The 21607-nt window shown below is 36.1% G+C and overlaps 1 protein-coding gene across 1 annotated transcript in view; it reads right to left on the bottom strand.

Annotated features, from left to right (window-relative positions):
• The window catches only part of LOC136031929 (uncharacterized), a 42598-nt gene extending 26365 nt beyond the window's left edge, over positions 1 to 16233 (bottom strand). The window contains exons 1-2 of the mRNA XM_065711922.1: positions 15900 to 16233; positions 4236 to 4448 (exon numbers count right to left, since the gene is read on the bottom strand). Of these exons, the coding sequence (XP_065567994.1) occupies positions 4236 to 4448; positions 15900 to 16220 (534 nt within the window). The 5' untranslated portion in view covers positions 16221 to 16233. The remainder of the gene's footprint in view (positions 1 to 4235; positions 4449 to 15899) is intronic.
• Positions 16234 to 21607: the final 5374 nt, after the last annotated feature.

Here is a 21607-nt window from a genome sequence, read left to right on the forward strand (position 1 = left end):
TCTTTCTTTTCTGTTGTTTCCAGAATATCGTCAGAACATTCTAGAAATTTTTTCCTTCTTTTCGAAAAAGTCTGGTCAACTAACCAACCCGGATAATGGTTACTTATTAAAATGTCTTTTAGCAATAATAATTCCTCCTCAATGAATTTTGGAGAACAAATTCTAAAAATGCGGTCAGTTAAAGATATGATTAAACCAATTTTTACTTGGCGGGCATGACCGGAGAAAAATGACAAAAATCTGTTATTGTTAGTAGGTTTTCTGTAAATCTTAAAATCCAGACTATTTTCATTTTTTAAAAGAAGGACATCCAGAAAAGGAAGTTTATTATCCTCTTCTAATTCTATTGTAAATTTTAACAATAACTTAGTTATTGTTTTGACAATAACTTAGTTTATAAGTTTTTGAGTGAAAAACTTAAAAGAATTTTACAAAATAATGGTTTAAAGGTAGCTTTAAGAGGTAGTAATACTTTGGCAAGTTTTTTAAATTCTGGAAAGGATCGGACTTCCGTAGAGCAACAAAGTGGGGTTTATAAAATTCCATGTACTTGTGGAAGCTCTTATGTGGGACGTACTAACCAGAATTTAAGAACGAGATTGCTACAACATCATAATTCCATTTCATCGTCTTTAAAGCAAAATACCAAACCTGAAGATTTCACGTCGGCCCTCGCGGAGCATATCTTTAATTTTCCAAATCATTTTATTTTGTTTGAAAATGTTTCTTTGATTTCTAGAGACCAAGGTTTAAAGCAAACTTTCAGGGAAACAATCGAAATTAAAAAAAATTCTATTCAAGAATAATTCCATAAACAGAGATACAGGTGAATTTGGATTGAACTCAATTTATGATAATTTACTGAGGTCAAATAAAGTAAATATCACTTCACCTAAGAGCTATGACCTCTGTCCACGTAATACGTCAGTTAAATCTAATGAACCGGAACCGAAAAGGTCAAGGAGATTTGCCTCGGCTGTTGCATTGAAAAAAATAAGAGCAATAAACTATATGTAATTAGTTTATTAGGTATAAATTCTGTTTATTTTTATTCATGTCTTTTAGTTTTACTGCTGATGATGAACACTGTATATGTGTTCGAAATATCCAGTTAAATAATTTTATATTTCACTGTCAATAAAAAGGTATCATCCCTATTTTGAACTGTTTTACTTTCGTCATGGAAGGGCAGTGTGGTCTTCGAAGTTATCTACGTCGAGTATATGGGGATAATGTGACCAAGGAGGTGTCTAAATATATTAACACCCATAAGAGACATGCAAATGTTATAAATCAACAAGATTTTCTTCATCAATGTAAGAAGAAAAGGATTTTGCCACCTTCAATAAAATTCAATCTACATCTAGGCACTTTTAAAGGAAAAAAGTTCGAACGAGGTCTACAATTCAAGACTTTAAATCATCTGATTAAAGAAAAAGGAGAAAAAGAGCTTTATTAGTGAAAGATAAACTTTTCCTGGAAAATATTATATCAAAAAAGGTGAGTGCAAGTGATTTTTGTTTTATTCAACAAACAGCAAGAAATCATTTCAATCATGACTTTCACCTTTCCAGAGAAAGATTACTTAAAAAGTTTTCAAAATTATATGAAAATAAAGTCGTAATACCTTCGTCAACTCTTGGACCAGGTGTAATTAATTTTTCATCAAGGACTTAACGTTACAAGGAAAGTCCGCATTAGAAAAAGGTCCAAAATTTTGTTTTAAAACTAATAGAGTCCCAGTAGAAGAAATTATTTCTTCAATAGAAACATCTTTACATAGAAACCCTATCTTAATTAAAGATGTTAGCCTAGTAAGAGCTTCTACTGTTAAAGCCCTGTCAGAGTTTGCTTTAAAACCAGAAATCCCTAAAAATTCTATCAAAGACATAAAGATTCTTAATAATTTAAGAAGGGATGAATCTATTATTATTACAAAAGCAGACAAGGGTAACACTTTAGTGGTAATGGACACCAAGGACTACGATTCAAAATTAAACGCTTTACTGAAAGATGAAAAAACTTACAAACAACTTTCTTTTGACCCGACGGACTCATACACAAAGAATTTTAAGAACGAGTTAAAGAGTTTGAAGGAAGAAGGGAAGATTACACCTCAACTTTTCTACAAATTCTTACCAAGAGGTTCTTTGTGCCCTAAATTATATGGACTTCCAAAGATACATAAGCCAAATCTGCCATTACGACCCATTGTTGCGAGTAACAAGTCACCAACAAGTGCTCTGAGTAAGTGGCTAGTGTCATTGTGTAAACCACTCATGTCTACACAAATTTCTTACATTAAGAATTCGTCAGAACTTGTAAAAAAAACTAAAAGAAGTTGAGATTTCTTCAAATTCTATAATTTCAAGTTTCGACATAGTGTCAATGTATACGAGTATTGATGTAAAAGCCGCGGAAATTCTTCTTGAGAGAAAGATACTAAGAAATTTGGACTTAATTGGTGGTGAAACAGTTTTGGAGGTCGGTGTAATTATGAGTTTAGTTAGGTTGTGCAATATGTTCTCTTATTTTTTTTCAATTCAGAGGGGTTTTTTTCGAACAAGTAAATGGTTTACCTATGGGGGGCCCTTTAAGTCCTTTATTAGCAAATTGTTTTGTAGAAAATATTGAAACAATAGCGTTAGATTCATATTTTTTAAAACATAAATTTTGGGGGAGATATATGGATGACATAATTTCAGTATGGAATTATGGGGTGGAGGAATTAAAAAGTTTTTTAGAACATCTTAATTTTTGGGGAGGGGATTTAAAATTTACAATAGAATTAGAAGAGGATAATAAACTTCTTTTTCTGGATGTCCTTCTTTTAAAAAATGAAAATAGTCTGGATTTTAAGATTTACAGAAACCTACTAACAATAACAGATTTTTGTCATTTTTCTCCGGTCATGCCCGCCAAGTAAAAATTGGTTTAATCATATCTTTAACTGACCGCATTTTTAGAATTTGTTCTCCAAAATTCATTGAGGAGGAATTATTATTGCTAAGAGACATTTTAATAAGTAACCATTATCCGGGTTGGTTAGTTGACCAGACTTTTTCGAAAAGAAGGAAAAAATTTCTAGAATGTTCTGACGATATTCTGGAAACAACAGAAAAGAAAGATATCTTTTGTTCTCTACCATATGTTCCAGGTTTGAGTGAAAAACTTAAAAGAATTTTACAAAATAATGGTTTAAAGGTAGCTTTAAGAGGTAGTAATACTTTGGCAAGTTTTTTAAATTCTGGAAAGGATCGGACTTCCGTAGAGCAACAAAGTGGGGTTTATAAAATTCCATGTACTTGTGGAAGCTCTTATGTGGGACGTACTAACCAGAATTTAAGAACGAGATTGCTACAACATCATAATTCCATTTCATCGTCTTTAAAGCAAAATACCAAACCTGAAGATTTCACGTCGGCCCTCGCGGAGCATATCTTTAATTTTCCAAATCATTTTATTTTGTTTGAAAATGTTTCTTTGATTTCTAGGGACCAAGGTTTAAAGCAAACTTTCAGGGAAACAATCGAAATTAAAAAAAAATCTATTCAAGAATAATTCCAAAAACAGAGATACATGTGAATTTGGATTGAACTCAATTTATGATAATTTACTGAGGTCAAATAAAGTAAATATCACTTCACCTAAGAGCTATGACCTCTGTCCACGTAATACGTCAGTTAAATCTAATGAACCGGAACCGAAAAGGTCAAGGAGATTTGCCTCGGATGTTGCATTGAAAAAAATAAGAGCAATAAACTATATGTAATTAGTTTATTAGGTATAAATTCTGTTTATTTTTATTCATGTCTTTTAGTTTTACTGCTGATGATGAACACTGTATATGTGTTCGAAATATCCAGTTAAATAATTTTATATTTCACTGTCAATAAAAAGGTATCATCCCTATTTTGAACTGTTTTACTTTCGTTAAGTTTGAATGTATTAATGAACATGAATAAATATGAATTAAGGCAAAAGTTCTGTGAGAGGAGTATTTTAATCCGATAAAAAAAAGTCGTTCTGGGTAGTTTATTCCAATAACACAGAAGTGCAAATTTAAATTTGCTACTGCGTCAAAATAAAATTAATAGCTTGCAAAAATGTTAGCTTTAAGTAACATTATTTCATTTTAATGCATTTCGAATTTCGATGGAGGAAAAGCCCCATTAACAGGAATATGCATGAATAACATTAAATTATGTGAAAAGGAAAGAAACTTCGGATCTTACTGTTTGGACTGCATTAGGATCTACAAAGCGGATATTGTCAATTCCACCAGCATCTTGATCTTGACTGCCAACATACAGCGTAATTAGTACATTGGAAAAATGACCAGAAGTGGGGAAACTAACTCGGATCGTCCCCCACCTAGACGACGTAGTAGACGTAGATGTAACTGAGCTGATCAGAGTATCTGCTCCGTTTTCATTCAAGTAATAAACCTGTAAATGATTAAAAATTAGACAATATTATTCTTTTAAACGATAAAAGTACTTTTCACGTAATTTGTATTGTCCACCAAATCTAGAACAGAACTATGATACAACACCTGAATCCGATACACGGTGGCGAATGTGGTCCGTACATCTCATTTGTGCAATCGACCAGTCTCGTTGTTTTGATCAATGCGTTTGCGCATTGCGGAGAGTTTATAAACAACACCAAAATTGTCAACATTGGAACCGAAGATCGCATGAAATTCTCACTTTTTTGGTAAATAAGCATATGTTTATTACACTTTTCTCTGAGTTATAAGTAAGTAAGTAAGTAAGTACTTTTTTTACTCGAAAATTCACTGGAATTACATCAGAGTACGAATGGAAAAAGAAAAGAAAATCACACTACGAACATAACCATAAGTATACACACACTATGTACACTAACAAAATTACTGACACATGGTAGCTAGCCACGGGTTCGTCCTTCCCTTAGCCTTTTCCAGTAAATTCTCTACGACCCGGTTAATGCAAACTGTTGGATCGGACACTCCGTAATTACGGATATTACGTAATTACGGATTACAAGTTCCTCGTCCACTTAGAAAGTCTCAGAAGGAACTTCGTGAATCGAAAAAACAGAACTCTTACTTATGTACACTGGGCAGACGACAAATAATTCCAAAAAGGTGCTATATACAGTACATGAGGGAGGGCAATGGCATTATACAGCGACGCAAGAAGTCTACGGACGAATCGATGTCTCTTACCAATGATTGATCCGTAAGCAATCCAGATTTTCGCCTCTACGTATCGTACAAGCAACGTTCCTGTCGAGTAGAGGCTTCGACCAATTGGTAAACCAAGGCAGGCAATGCTCTCACATGGCTTAACAGCTGAATCACTTAAAGGAATTTCTTTCTCATAATACCCCGCGTTGAAGAACAGTACGGCAGATTTAGACACATTAAATGATAAGCTTATTTTATTACATTCCCTACTCAAAACACCAAAATTCTTCGATAGTCGATCGGCAGACGTGTTCAAATTAAGTAGGTCGTCAGAATAAGTCATCAACGAAACATCGATCCCTTTTGAAACACACGACGTAGCTACCTGGGCTTGTGCCGGCAGAACGCTATTGTTGTACAAAGTCGGAGACACAACTGAGCCTTGCCTAACCCCTTTACGAACCGGTACAACATCGGATTCAGCCGGACTTGAGGAAATTTTAATTTGCGCTCTAAGGTTATTGTACATATAATACACAACTCTGACAATACACAAATTTAGCCTTTTTTATGCGCTTCTAAAAGGATCTGCGCATGCACCGACGAGTCAAACGCTCGGCTTACATCAAAAGAACCAATAACTAATGGGTCACCTGTTGCCTCAGAATCAGACAAAATAGCAGCAAGGGCGAACAAAGCATCAGCGCAACCAAGACCTACCGTAAAGCCAAACTGGTAGTTTGGCATTTGGCAACAGTTTCTAACATTCAGCAATATAAACATTTCAGAAAGCTTACATAAAACTGGCGACATAGTAATGGGGCGATAGGAGGAGCATATATTAGCTGGCTTCCCTTTTTTCAGGATGGGCGTAAGTTGTCCTCTACAGAAAACATCGGGCACAATACCGACTACGAAAATGATCTGGTACAATCAGGGTCGGATCCAAGGGAGGGGCGGGGGGGGCAATCGCCCCCCCTAGACGGGCTGTAATTTCTTTTAACTGCACTTACGGAAGTCTGCATTAACACATGTTCTAACTACCCTAACTAGACTATAAAACCTTTTTACATTTCGTTCATTCCACAGCTTTTCCACTATCAAGCTAGCCTCGAGTATTTTTTGTCACCTCATAGCATAGCAACAGTTCACCCGGTAAATTTTAGCTAGTTCTCTACTCTCTGTTCGATGTAAAAATTGGAAGTGGGTGGGGTTGCGCAACGCAACTAGACCTGAAGTGTCAAAACAAACATTTCGTTCCAATGTATAATGAAATCTGAATGTGCATGTGTCACGAGGATTTTGGTCGTTTAATTTATAATGATGTTGGAAAAACGCAGACAAAAGACGCTTGACAGCTTTGTCATTTCAAAGTCTTGCAGAATGGATAGTGTAACTGTAACTGCAAGTAGCTCTTCAATTAGTTCTGTTGGAAGTAGCGAACACGGGCAAATTCTTAACACTTTGCAATCTTCTGTTAACCCCGTTAGCATTCAGAGTGATCATCCAACAACACCACCCTGTTTCCGGAAAACGATATTGGGATCCACATCGGTACAATACATGCCATTGACGACCGAATAAAGTGCAAGCTTCTGGAGAGGCCATGGAAACTCCCGATTGGATGCCAAATTCCGTATTCTGTTCATTTAAAGCAGGGGAAAGACAAAAAAGGTACTTGAAAGATTCTCATTTGCTGAGTTTCCACTGGCTTTTATATTCTGCTGCCCAGAAAGGCCTTTTTTTGCAAATACTGCCCTCTTTTTGCAACTGGGGCTAGCGGGGGTTCAAACAGACAGGTTTCCCTACAAAAGCTGGTCACAAAGCCTGTCACAAAATTTGCTAGGTTACTGGGAAAAGATGGAGAACTGACAGTACATGATACTTCCCAGTACCATCATGACGCAGTAGAGGCTGGAAAGTCGTTTCTAAGAACCTACCATTCTCCACACGAATCTGTAAATAATCGTGTCAGCGAACACAGCAAATGAAGCAAGTAACAGAAAACCAAGAGAAGCTTAAGCTGATTCTGGAATCAATCATATTTCTAGGAAGGCAGAATATTCCACTGAAGGGCCATCGGGATGATGGCAGCTTAAACTTGGATGACATGCCGCTTTCCAATGAAGAAAACTTCCGAGAACTACTACGTTATCTTGCTGAAAGTGGCGACAGTAAATTAAAGGAATAACTGAAAACATCAGGAAACAATGCTACCTACATCAGCAAAACAACTCAAAACTTGTTGATTGAGCGTTGTGTGAAAGAAGTTATAGGTGTCATTTTAGAAAGAGTAAAGTCAGCAAGATATTAAAGCATCATTTTCGATGAGACAACAGATGTGTCACGCTCATAGCAACTTGGTTTAGCTCTCTGCTATGCCGTCGATAACCATAGACGCGAGGAATTCATAGGTTTAGACGACGTTCATCATGCCACCTTTGAACCTTCCACTGCAGACAAAGAGCCAACTGTCAACGGTAAAGTGATTGGCCAGCTAGTTCTAAGCCTTTTAGAAGAAATGGGTTTGAATTTACTTGACTGTGTTGGAATCGGTACGGATGGGTGTTGAATGATGGTATCAAATAACTGCGGTGCTGTAGTTGAAATTCAGAAAAAGCTAAAAATGCGTCTCGTTGTCCCTGCTTTAATCACGCCCTGAACCTTTCTTTGTCAAGAAGCTCAGCTGTTTTTAGCATCAGAAATACCATAGGCATTATAAAAGAAGTTGTTGCATTCTTTAATGCATCTGTGAAGAGAAATTACGTCTTGAATAAGGCTCTAAAAGCTCAGCTCACGGGAATCGGCGAGACGAGGTGGATCGAATGACACGAGTCACTTATGCACTTTGTGTCCGAGCTTCCAAAAATCATTCAGTCTTTGGAACACATTAGTCACTGGAGTGATAAGTGACCGCTCCGAAGACAAAGACACTTGTCACAGCGTTACATAGTGCGGAATTCGTGGTTTCTTTTCAATGTCAACACAGTATTTGCGATCTGATCTTGCCTCTTAGTCGGCTATTCCAGAAGGAGACTTTGGACTTGGGCGCTGCCGATGGCCACATTTCCAAACTTTTGGACGTTCTAGCAAAGCGACGGGAAACGTGTGACGAAGAGTTCGCATTAGTATTCCAGCAAGTAAAAGAATTGTCAGATAAAATCCAATTGGCTGTTGAAGTTCCAAGGATTACACAAAGACAAGTTCATTGAAATAATCCTCCTCATACTACGCCTGAAGTGTTGTTTTTATACCTATGCTCAACTCAGTCATAAGTGACTTAAAGAGCCGATTCCCAAGAGACACGCTGAACTCTTTCCGGTTAACCGTACTGCTGCCATAAAAAATTGTGAATTGTACTGATGATTTACTGCAATATTCCGTCAAAGAGATCTCTAGCATGTATAGTCAACTTCTTCGCTTAACCGTGCCGTCTACCAGGGCTACACTGATTTAGGCAGAGGTGCATGTGTGGAGAAGTAGATGGCTCCGGGTTAAGAGAGAAGGAGGTATTTTTCCTAGTTCAGTGGAAGAAACTGCCAAGGAATGTGATAGACACCTATATCCTTATGTCAGCTCACTTCTTGATATTTTTGTATCTCTTCCAGTGAGCGTGGCATCTGCCGAGCGTAGCTTCTCAACTTTACGCAAACTGAAAACCTAGCTCAGAGCACAGATGGGGCAAACTAGACTCAGTGGTTTGGCCCTCCTTAATGTGTATCGCGACATCGATATCAGCGTTGACAGAGTAATCGACAGGTTTGCAAACAATGAAGCCAGGAAGCTTGAATTTTGCTTGTAAACAGTAGTCAGGCGATCACTTACAGTTCTTATAATCATTATTGTAATGTACGAAAACCACATTTTCCTTAAACAAGAGACCGCCAGGGAAACTTAAAACGTGAAAAATAAAGTCAGTCTTGTGGCCGACAAAAAGGACAATACCCCCACTCTTTTCGGTAAGAATTGCCCCCCCCCCCTAAAATTAAAGGCTGGACCCGCCCCTGGGTACAATAATGTTAACATTTCATACAAAAGACGAGTACCATTCACAAGGTGAAGTGCACACAAACCGTCAACTCCGCGCGATTTTTTCTTTTTCAACTTAAAGATATTTACTCATTGTGTAAACAAACATAGTTTTTCTTACTTCTCTCTTCAATTAATCAATAGTTTTCAATGGTAGAAGGATTCTAGATAGAACGAAGACATAGCTTTTCATAAATATAAAGATTCTGACTATACCCCTCCCCCTCCCCAACGGCTAAAAAAATGTGGGTGTTCAAGACAAATAAATTTCAATAAAAAAACAGCAAGTTTTTTTTTTACTGAAAGCAAGAAGTATACTTAAATTGAACAGAAAATTATCCCGTATTTGAGGGGGCTGCCCTGCATTAATCTTTCTTTTATTAGACTAAAGTTTTTTAAGTACGTTTAAAAAAAGGTTCTGATTCAAATTAAACGGCCACTGTGTTTCAGGAATCATTCTTAAGAAATTGGAACAAAATGTTGAAATTTAGCGTAAAAGTGGGGTATTAAGAGAGAGCAACCCCCTTCATATACGAAATAATTTCTGTTCGTTTTAAGTTTTAGAGTTGCTCCTTATTTCCAACAGAAAAAACTTGTTCAAATGTAATTTCTGATTGTTTTTCCGATAATACCAGGATATCTTCCCCGTGAAAAATATCCCCACGAAAAGTCGCTCCATTGAAAGCTCTTACAATGTGGAATTCTTCTCCCGTAAAATTACTCTGAACAATTTTATCCTCGCTAGGAATTCCCCTCAGTATATTTGTTGCTTCCCATTCCACCTAAAAAAAAAAAACTCCTTAGCATACCTTCATTTGAAGAAAGATTTCTTTTTGTTTAGTTTCCGATCGTTTTTCAGGTCATGATGGAATCCCGCCGTGCTTGAAAAATAGTTGCTGACGCCCCCCTCCAATGGAAATGTTTTCCCGCGAAAGTTTTTCCCCTGTAGAATTTCTCCTGGTGATAATTCCCCCGTAGACAATTACTCCCATGGGAAATCCCCCCAGGTAAAAATCTCCCAGAAGATTTCAACTCTGTTGAAAATTTCCCCCGGACAATTCTCCAAGAAAAAGTCCCCCACAAGTAAGATGGGGTTGCCAGCTAGAAATCAAGACAAATAAAACGAATTTCGTATATGAATCCAGGTCAAATTCTATTAGGAGAGCTCGGGGTTGTTTCGGACACGGGTTGGTTCGGACACAGCGACTATAAAATCGAGTATTGCATGAAAAACTCTCCCAAAAATCAGGATCAAGCACTGAAGAGTGGCCAACTTTGCGCAAAAAATTCAAAAGCGACCTAACACGCGTTTCAAACGTTTCAAAGATGTTCCCTTTGAACCACTTTTTAAGCCTTTTTTTTTACTTCCACTAACATGGGCCAGTTTTTGTAGCTGGGTTGTTTACATGAGAACACTGTTGAGTTTTGGCAGGTACTTAGACTTATCATGTCACTACCTATAGCTATTCACAAATTGGACTCACCTTAGCTAATTTATTTCTACAAGCGATTTCTTAGAGATGGTCAGTGTGAGGTGGATTCGGACGCCATAGTCGGGTTGGTTCGGACGAATTTTGAAAGCGTCCAAAACAACCCTGTTTTTTAGGTTAACCCCAGGAGGGAGATATAAGTGCAAAGAGAGATGGATGTTTATAGCATCCGATACTTTGCATCTGTGTGTAGCCCAATGATATAGGCTACGGCTTTACTCTTGAGGTAAATGCGGAGCAGTCCACATTTCTGACCTACGAATAAAGTGAGTATACCACTCGATGCCTTCTTTATGCTCTTTCAATACTCTTTCCTTTTTTTCATACTGGAAAATCAATGCACAAACTTCGAAAGACTGGATGACAGTACACTTGGGAAGTTTCTAGCGGAACAGTGAGATGTCTATCAGGTTCTCCGAGGCAACATTAGAGAGATTCTTTGATAACCTTTATGTTAATACCAAATCCCTCTGGACCCTATTTGGAGCACCAATGACAGGTGTCCTAAGTGTATTACCTATTCCTAGATTGCTTTCCAAGAAGGGTCAAAAGCAAAGGGCCTAGTCGATATGAGCAGAACGCGTTCAAAATATAACCATTGTCTGTTTTGTTATTGTGACAAGTAATCACGTATCTCCAGTTTTGTCGTTCCAAGGGTCAATTCACAACCACGGATGCTGAAAGATGGGCCCCATGGGTGTTTTGGGACCAGCTCATCCAAGTGATTGGATTAATTCTGAAGCCTTCTTGGAAACAATGAAATATTTCTTGAAGCATACCAGATCATTAAAAGAAATCAAGCTTCACTGCTACTGGACAATCAGTCACCTGGACATCCACCTGGACATCCAATCATCACATCCAATCAGTCACAGTCACCTGGACATCCAAGTAGTTTACTACTGCAAAGAAAATGGGGTAATCTTAAATATCTTCCAACTCTACTGCTCGTACTGTTTTTAAACTTAATATGCTTCGGTCTATGGACCATTCAAAGAGCATTGAGAAGCAATTTTAATGAATGGTTAAAGCTTCATTCAGGCGAACGTACCTCCATTTATAATGTAGCAGAACTCAGCCGTGTTCCATACCTCAAGAAGTTGAGCATGAGTAATATTGTGGCGGGCTTCGAAGTGCACGGACTGTGGCCATTCGACCGCAGCACTTTCTGCCGTGTTGACTTTTCACTGCATCAGTTATAGATAGACAATTGCTGGACAACCATTCTCAACTTGCTGAGTCACATCCACATGAGCCAGACCAACGCGTTGAAGGAACTCAAGAGGCTTTTGTAGTCTTTTTTGTAACTCCCGAACAACCCTGACCATTTTCCCGTGTGCCCCCTACAGCTACCAAGGGTAGAGGAGTAGAACAAAGAGGAAGAACTAGAACACTTACAGAAACATTGGAAATGGAAAAGCTAGAGCGAATGGTAGAAAATAGCAAAAAATCTCAGAAGAACGTTGTCACCACCCTTCCAAAGAAAGCAAGAGATCTGAGCGTGGTTGACTGGGATTGAGGATATTTAGGATGAGTCAAAAGAATGTTTATTCATGGATGATAGTTCTCTTAAATCTCTATGTCTCAGAGAAACAGAACCAGGAACTCTGTTTAATGTAAATATCCTAACTGCAGATGACTTTGTGCTTGTGATATTCGTCATTGGAAAAGGAACGTTTTTAATGTTACACATGTAGCGGAAACTGGTGAGGATGACATGGAGGTGATGTTTCTAAAAAATGGGACACATTTCATTTTTCCTCATACTATTGACCAGGCTTCAGTTTCTAAAGATGATATTATCTTAAATCTTCCTTACCCAGTCTCGATAAGTGGCACAAATATAGCTCAGAAAGCTCTCAGGCTCAACTTTGAGTTTAACTTTCGCTGAAGAAGTTTTGTATTATGATATTTAATGATAATTGGGGGTTTAATGATAATTGGGGTTATATAACTATATATCGCGTGAGTCCTTACCACTCTTTGACTAGACTGCATTGATTGTATTGTCTGTGTTATTTTGTTTTTCTTTCCTTAGCGTTTTTACTCCGCTTAAATTTTCAAAAGAAGCGGGTAACAAATAAATTGTTATTATTATTAATTATTATACTACAAGGTATCGAAAGCAACCGTACTGTGGGGTTGTTTCCTACGATTGTTGTTTTATTTTAGAACCGTTTCAGAAAAAAAAACCTGCGAAGATAAAAATCAAGAAAATTTTTGTAGGTGCAGAATTCCTGGACACGCATTGGGGTGCTTGAAATGCCAAGATATGTCTGATTTTTTAGAAAGAAAAAAACCGTCCGGGTTAACCCTGAGCACCTTTACCCTCTGAGGCTCCGAAAAAAAACTCCTGGTAGTATTTATTCATGTCTGACCTATCTAAATTCCGTGTTGACACAGTTAACCCCCTTCAACCTCTTCAACCTCCCGGTAGGAGAGTGAAAGTAATATTTTGTTTTAAACAAAATCTGCAATAAAAAGGGTGCTATCACTAAGCAGTACCTATATTCGGGCTTAATCCAACCAAAGGGAGGACAGAGATAATTTATACTTTCTCCCTACCCAGACCATCTTCTACACTGATGTGAATATTAACAAAAGTTTTAAAAAAGTTTCCGCAAAAATATGCTGTTTGATATATTAGACGCTAGTCCTCCTTCCCACTATGTAACAAACAATTGATACTCCCCAATAATTCCTGATGCGAAATTTATCTCGGACAATTTCATCTTTGCCGAAAATTTCCCCTCCATGAAAATTCTGCCTTGAAAATCTCTCCTAGCATACTTCTATTGGAATAAAAAACTTTTTTTGTATTTAATTTTCAATCCTTTTTCAGGTCATGAGAGGAATCCACCTAATGTGGAAAATTTATCCTGGAAATACCCGCTCCCCAAAATGTAAAGTTTCTGCCACGTAAAATTTCTCCGTGGATAATTCTTCCTGGTGATAATTATCCCATGGAACATTTATTCCGGTTATAGTTGCCCAATGGGGAGTATTTTCCGTGGATGGTTGCCCCCTCCTCACGGGAAAATCTCTCAAAGAATTCCAATCCCACTGAAAATTTTCCCCAAAAAATTCAAACAGAACATCTCCACACATAAAATGGAGTCACCAAAGAGAAAATAAAACAATAAAAATGAATTTTGTATATGAAAAATAAAGAAGGGGAACTGTTCCGTTGAAATAAAGCTGGATTTCCTGGCATTATTCAAAAAACGATAAGAAATTAAATAAAAAAACAAGTTTTTTCAACTGAAAGTAAGGAATAAAATTGAAACTTAAAACGAACGGAATTTATTCCTTATATGAAAGGGGCTCTCTCCTTCTCAGCACCTCGCTCTTTACGCTAAAGTTTTTTAAGTACTTTTAGAAAAGCTTCTTATTGTTTTAGTTAAATGACCCTTGTGTTTCAGGAGCCGTTCTTAAGATATTGGGACAATCAATACCTCGCACTTTACACAATAGCTTTACTCTTTGTCACAACTCTACTTTTTAAAGCAATAAGAAACTCAAGCGTAAAGAGCGAGGTGTTGAGAAGGAAACAGCCCCTTTCTTATACGGAATTTCTGTTCGTTTTCAGTTTTAATGTCACTCCTTACTTTCAGTTAATTTTTTTTATTTAATTTCTTATCGTTTTTCAAATAATGCCGGTAGAATCTGGCTCACCGCACATGAAAAACAAAAACGAATCTTATATATGAATTCTGTTTCACTTAAACTGTTTCATTTAATTAAAAATATTACTTTACTTTCTGCATAAGGTACCTAGCGGAATTTACTTCCTCTGTAGTGAGTATTATTTTTATATTTCTCATAAAAATATAGTAATCTCCAGAATGTGAGTGATGCAAGAATTTGGAATTGTTCACCTCCCACTCGTCTCAGAATTATACTTTCCCAAATTATAACAGTTCAAAATAGGGATGAAACCTTTTAATCGACAGCGAACAGGTGTAAAATTTTTAACTGGATATTTCGAACACAGATACAGTGTTAATTATGAACATGATGAACACTGTATATGTGTTCCAAATATCCAGTTAAAAATTTTATATCTGTTCACTGTCGATTAAAAGGTTTTATCCCTATTTTGAACTGTTATACTTTCGTGATAGAAAGGCAGTATAGTCTTCGAAGTTATATACTTACCCAGGACAAGTCTGTAGATCCATCCCTGAAAAATTCATTTTCCTAACCTAACCCTTTTCCGAAATAATAAAATGTAGAGATTAGGTTAAGAAAACAAAACTTTCAGTAATGAATCCTGTTAAATGGTTTATTCGCTGTAACATGTTCAACTCTTCTAGTGTGTATGCTTTAATGTTCCTATACGCAATATTGTTTTCTTTCGACCAAACAAGTGCTTTAGGTATTTTCCTTAAATCAATAAGTGCTGCTCAAACATTCTTTTTATAGGTTTGTTGACCGTTGACAAGTATCACAAAGCTGTCAATGTTTAGCAACATGTCGTGCAACTATTTGAAAAAACACCATTGTAATTATATATACCATAATTATACCATTATAAGATTGTGGCGTAAAGATAACTTATCTATTTTGTTCTTTCCTCATTGAATAAAACAAAGTCAATTCGGAAAATTTAATAAATAGCATTGTTTTTTTCTAATTGAAAATAAAAGCAAATTAAACCTTCAAATAAGCAGAAATAATTCTGTATATGAAGGGAAAATACCCACATTGGAGACCGACTCTTTAAGGCTTGTTGACGAAACAATCAGAAACTATATACAAAAAGTTTTTTTATTTGGAAGTAAAGAGCAACATTAAAACTTCAAATAACTAAAATTATTATGTATATGAGGGGGACTGCCTCCTCCTAATACTCCACTCTTTACGCTAAAGTTACACCTTCGTCCAAATTCTTAGATTATATTAAGTTATTTAAGGTAATAAAAACTTGGTCAATGAAAGCATAAAACCTAAAGACTGCGTATAAAAGAAAAGATTACATTTAATTTTGGTAAACACAGATCAAACACTAGTAAATCTCGGAACATAAACTATATTTTGCCCGAAGAATGCCCCCCTTAGTTTGTAGATTTCTAACGAATGTAAACTGTGGCTTAGAAAAATACAACTTCCTATAATGTTCCTACCTACAATATGATGATTTTGTTTCAGAATATTTACTGTTATATATAGCCAAAGGCCTAGAAAAGAAGAGATAGAATTCTTACATCAATGTTATTACTGCCTGCGTACAGGGACTTGAGCCAAAAATCAAATTCCAAAATCAAGCTATCTGTTAGTTCGAAGTCAGCTGATCTTAGAGTAGCAGTCCCAGATGATCCTACCGTTACAAGGTAATAGTTTCCTAATGATGAATTTTGAGGCGCTGGTCCAGAGCTAGTCTCAGAAACTTGGAATTCAATTTGGGTGGAATAAGATCCAGGTGTCCAATTATCAATGGCTCCATCTTCAAAGTTCTCATTTAACACGTGGCTGGCTACTATAGGTGCCAGAAGCGCTAGAAGTATTCCCTTTGGGAGCATTTTCATAACTGATTTACCATGGTAAGAAAAGCGATTAAATATAATGCTAGGATTAAGTAGATTTACTGATATCGGTGTTACTCAACTTCTTAAGGGTCAGTGTCAGAAAGAAAAAACTTTATTGGGTTAGATACCGATAAGAGTCAAATTAAAAACACATTTCTTTAACAAAAAGTTGATATTGATGCTAAAACTTGGGGTGAACAGAAATTAACTTATTACAAAGTCAAAATAAGGATAAACATGAAATCACCATGACGAAATATTTCAAAAAGCTCATGAAAGTCAAAATTAAAAGTAGCCTCTGTGTACAAAACACCTAAACCGTATAAGGGCTATACAAGCTAAACAGGCTATGCATTAAGAATTGAAATGGTATGCTCCAGTTGGGAATTTACTCATTAAAAATTATTAGGACAAGAAAACTATGACAAATTTTTCAAACAAGTGGCAAATTTTCTCTAGATAGAAACAAAATTGACAAAAATGGCACCATATAATTTTCCATTTCTCAGAGTTGAAACCAAGTATCAAGCACCCAAGCACATCACGAACTCTAGAATTTTCGTTTTTAAAAGCGTTAGGTGTCACCAACTAAGTGACCGTAAAATATTGGGAAAGGCTCTAAGGAACAACGCCAATTCTTGCCATTTTTACCCCAGGGCCTTTAAAAATGATATTTCTTCGATAAATAAAAAACACGAACTAAAAATACTTTTTTGATGGAGGGGGTGTAGGAAATAATCTTATAAGGATAATAAGTCTCCCCATCCAAACCTTTACCTTTACCCTTAAAATTATCTTCTTCTTATTGCTAAAATCAAAAATTGTAAAAAAAAAATTAAATACAAACACCCTTTCATTCACACGTTGTTTGCATTTGAACAGTTACAAAATATTTTTAATCCTATTCTAAACAACGGGTAAACGGTATGAGAAACGCTGAACCTTGTCAAATTTTGATAACTAAATCTGATATAAAAAAACAAACAGAAATTACAATAAAATTGCATTTCTATTCGTTTCATGTTTCATTTATTCATTTAGAGCAATTCGGACTGTTTTAGTGCATGACATTTTATGATTTTGCTTCCCTTGTGCAAGAATCTAGTACCCAGTATTTTTATTTTTATCGTGCTAACAGTAATATCCATGACTATTAGATAAGGTTTACTCATAATTTGGAGCATTCGGACATCTTTCAGTTTTTACAAGAAATGTTAAATAACGTGTTATTTGATTTTTGTCGGCAGGGAGTTGGAAAAGGGCTGTTTAGAATGTTGATTGAGGTTATTAGGGAGGAAGAATGATAGGAAGGTGGGGTGGCAGGGACGAAAGGGAGGTGGTGTAGTGGGGGGCTTTGATGTCTGTGTCTGTTAAGAAAATGATATCGTTGAAACAGTCTGGTTTGCTGTTTTACTCCTTGTTTCTTTTTTTATTAGATATTACTGCACTAGAGTTGATGGAACCGGCTAGTATCATATGTTGCACGCTATCAAAACCACCATTTATTGCATAAGGGCGGCGTTTGCTTTTTGTTTTTTTTTTTTGTTTTTTTTTCTGTTTTTGAAGAAAGAAACCTTACAAACCTGACTTAACCTATGAACAAGGGTCACTCTTAGCTAAGAGTTGTTATGACGAACAGTTTAATCTAAAGCTCTTTTAACCGTAGAGGAGGTGATTAATCGCTCCCCCAGTTCTCATTTTGTAAACAAAATTTTATATTCACCAAAAAAGACTTCCAGAATGATAATAGTGCCAGGGAATTGTGCCTCCTCAAATATTTCTTGAAAAGGGGTGGAAAATCTAAAATTGAATTCATTAACATTATTATTTCCACTATTTTTATGGTGAAATCTTTAAACAAAATTCTTATATTCATGGAATGTCCCCCTTAAATGCCTGCAAAAGATCAAGGGTCATTATCCCTTTGAATATTTTTTTTCAATAGGAGGGGAGCCATCACACGCAGTGCCCATATTACATATATAAAAATGGCTTGGTTTAAAAATGTTCCGGGGGATGAAGAACCACTAGTGATAAATAGCCATCCCTCCTTACCCCCAAGCCTCATTTGAAGCATGGAATATCTAATTTTCTGAATTTGTGGGGGTAATTTTCATTGGCATCACTCACCTTTTTGGTTTTTTTTTTCAAAGTTTTTTTTGTAGATAGGTGACCATATTCAGAAATAATACTATAGACTTTCACTCGTAAACTAAAAATAAAATGGCCTGTAATTACAATGGGGGGGGGAGAGATGCCCTTGTCTCCGTCTAAAATACTCAACATTATTAATCATGATCTCTCCAAACTTATTGTTGTTCAGTCTTTCATTTTTGCTGAAAAAATAGCTATATCAAAATTATGATCAGACAATTTGAGAAAAAGGGGGCGTGGGAGGAAGCCTAGTCACCCTCTAGTTTTTTGGCCATTCAAAAAGGGCACTAGAGCTTTTAATTTTCGTTCGATTGAGCCCTCGCACGATATTCTAGGACCAGTGAGTTGATACGATCATGCCTGAGAAAAACAAACAAAGACAATAAATAAAAATAAACACGCATCCGTGATATTTCGTCTCTCAACAAACACAAAATTCCACATTTTTTCAGATAGGCACTGGAAATCTCTACAGTAAAGGTTTCTGGTGCCCTGATCTGATGGTGTGATTTTCATTTAAGATTCTATGATTATTAAGGGGTGTTTCCCCTTTTATCAAACATTAAGCAAATCTTCAAAGGCTCGTAACCTTTGATGGGTAAGACTAAATTTAATGAGCTCATATACATGAAATTAGCATAAAAATCTATTAGTGTTAAAACTCTGTTCTTTAGAGTTTCGGCTACTATTGAGCCGGGTCACTCCTTAGCAAACTGCTCTTTTCTTATGGTACCACGAACTGTTTAAAAAAGAAAAGAAAACAAGAAAAAGAAACAAAAAGTAAAGTAGTTATATAGGTTTTAGGAAGGTTAACAAAAGTTAATAAAAAATTAAAAGATGCACAACAAAAAGCATAGAGTAATTCTCGATCAAGAAAAGAAACTGTTTAATTAACAATTGACTCGTTTCCATAATAAAATTCCGGACTTTATCATAGAGCTTAGAAATTGCCCCTAGAATGAAACATGAGATTTAATCAAAGGGCAGAAAAGTATTCTCGGGATCAAACCCGAAAAAGCATCCCTTATCTATCTTAGAAAAACAAGATTATAGCAAATTTTCATCATGGTTGTAGCAATGCCTGGAAGCTAGTAAAGGACGAACTGAAAATACAAAATAGATTTTTTTAAAATCTGCATAGAGAGAAAAAGATGTCAGCTGATGGTGATTCAGGAATGATTACTATTATATAGACTTAACTTAATGGCAAAAGTTTAATGCGGAAACGAATTTTTGGTGACGTTGAAGAAGGGCTTGATATAACCCTCAAGGATGATGGTAGATTGAATTGAAAAGTACACCATTGGTATTGCCACCGTCAAAAACCAATTACTGTGGAAATACAGTCCCCCTGTTAAATAACAATGTCAAATCACTTTTTCTAAGCACTGATGGAGTTACAGAATATTGGAACAAGACTCATGTGAACGAAATTGCTGTATCAAGTGCCTTTTCTAAGTAGCAAAAATGATTAATCCACAGCTAAGTCATTTAATCTGCCATTTTTTGGACCTCAATTTTCATCACAAATTGTCGTTTGATTTACCTCGCTATTTAGACTGGAATAGGTTCTAATTTGCATAGAAGCATATTGAATGAATGAATGAATGTTCTTTATTACCCATATATAAACAAAAAAAGAAAACGATGGAGTACAATAAAACAAAGAAACATGTACAATAAACAAAAAAACATGTCATAAAGATATACACAAATTACTACTAACACCAAACCTAAAATAGTGCGCCCTTCTACTGGTGAAAAGAGGACTGGTTATTCAGTTGCTAAAACCGTTCATCCCCACCCTTAACCGGTCCCACCACACCAAAATAATTAACGATGTACCTATTCTTGAACCACCGAAGGACCTGAAGCTTAATCTTCACGTACTTAAAATAGCACTTTCGTAACACCCGCCTGCCAAATTCAGTAAAAATGACTCCAAACAGTTCATGGTAACGAACTGTAGTAAGGAGCAACCAGGCTCAATAGTAACCAAAACTCTAAAAAACGGAATTTTGATAACAATAGTTATATCAAAGGATCTTGTTTCAATGCTAATTTTAAATATATAAGCATATATTTAAAATTGCGCAATATATAAGCATAAATGGCCCGAAGCTTTGCTTCGGGCCATTTGCTTGTTTCGTTTTGTTATTTTTGTTAATAAACCCATCTTCCTCTCTCTCAAAAAAAAAATAAAATTAAGTTTAGTCTTGCCCATCAAAAGTTACGAGCCTGAGAAAATTTGCCTTGTTTCAGAAAATAGGGAGAAACAACCCTTAAAAGTCATGGAATCTTAATGAAAAGAACACCATCAGATTCAGCGTATCATAAAACCCTGCTGCAGAAGTTTCAAGTTCTTATCTACAAAAATGAAGAGTTTTGTATTTTTTGCCAGAAGACAGGCATGGATGCGTGTTTATTTATTTGTTCGTTTTTTTTTCTGTTTTTTTTTTCCAGGGGTGATCGTATCGACCCAGTAGTCCAAGAATGTAAAGAGATGGCTCATCCTAACGGAAATTAAAAGATCTAGTGTCCTTTTTAAGTGACCAAAAAAATTGGAGGGTACCTGGTCCCACTCCTACGCGCATTCCCCCCCACCCCAAAGTTACAGAATCAAAATTTTAAAATAACCATTCTGCTCAACTTAGTCGAAAACCTAATAATTATGTCTTTGGGAACGACTTAATCCCCCACACTCCCCGCGGCAGGGGCTGCAGGTCACAAACTTTGACCATTGTTTACATGTAGTAATGGTTATTATGAATTGTACAGACGTTTTCAGGGGGAATTTTTCACGTTGGGGTGGGGGTAGGTGGGGGAGGGGGTTACATTGGAGGATCTTTCCATGGAGGAATTTATCATGAGGGAAGAGAATTTCCATGAAGAGGGTGCAGGATTTCCTAGAATTATTAAAAAAAAAAAACAATGAGAAAATAAGTCCATTTTTTCAACTGGAAGTAATGAGCAGCATTAAAACTTAAAACAAACATAAAATATTACGTATATAAGGGGGTTCGTCTCCTCCACAATACCTTGATCATTACGCTAAAGTATTTTTAATAATTTCAGCTATTTATTCTACGACCTTGGTGATTCGGGGGTCATTCCTAAAGATTTGGAAAAAAATTCAAGATTTAGTGTAAAGAGCGAGGTATTGACAAATTTTAAATTTCGTTTTATTTATTCATGTGTGGTCAGCCAAAATCAAAATATGCATTAATTGAAAA

This window comes from Artemia franciscana, chromosome 10 (genome assembly GCF_032884065.1).
Source record: "Artemia franciscana chromosome 10, ASM3288406v1, whole genome shotgun sequence".
Lineage (NCBI taxonomy): Eukaryota > Metazoa > Arthropoda > Branchiopoda > Anostraca > Artemiidae > Artemia > Artemia franciscana.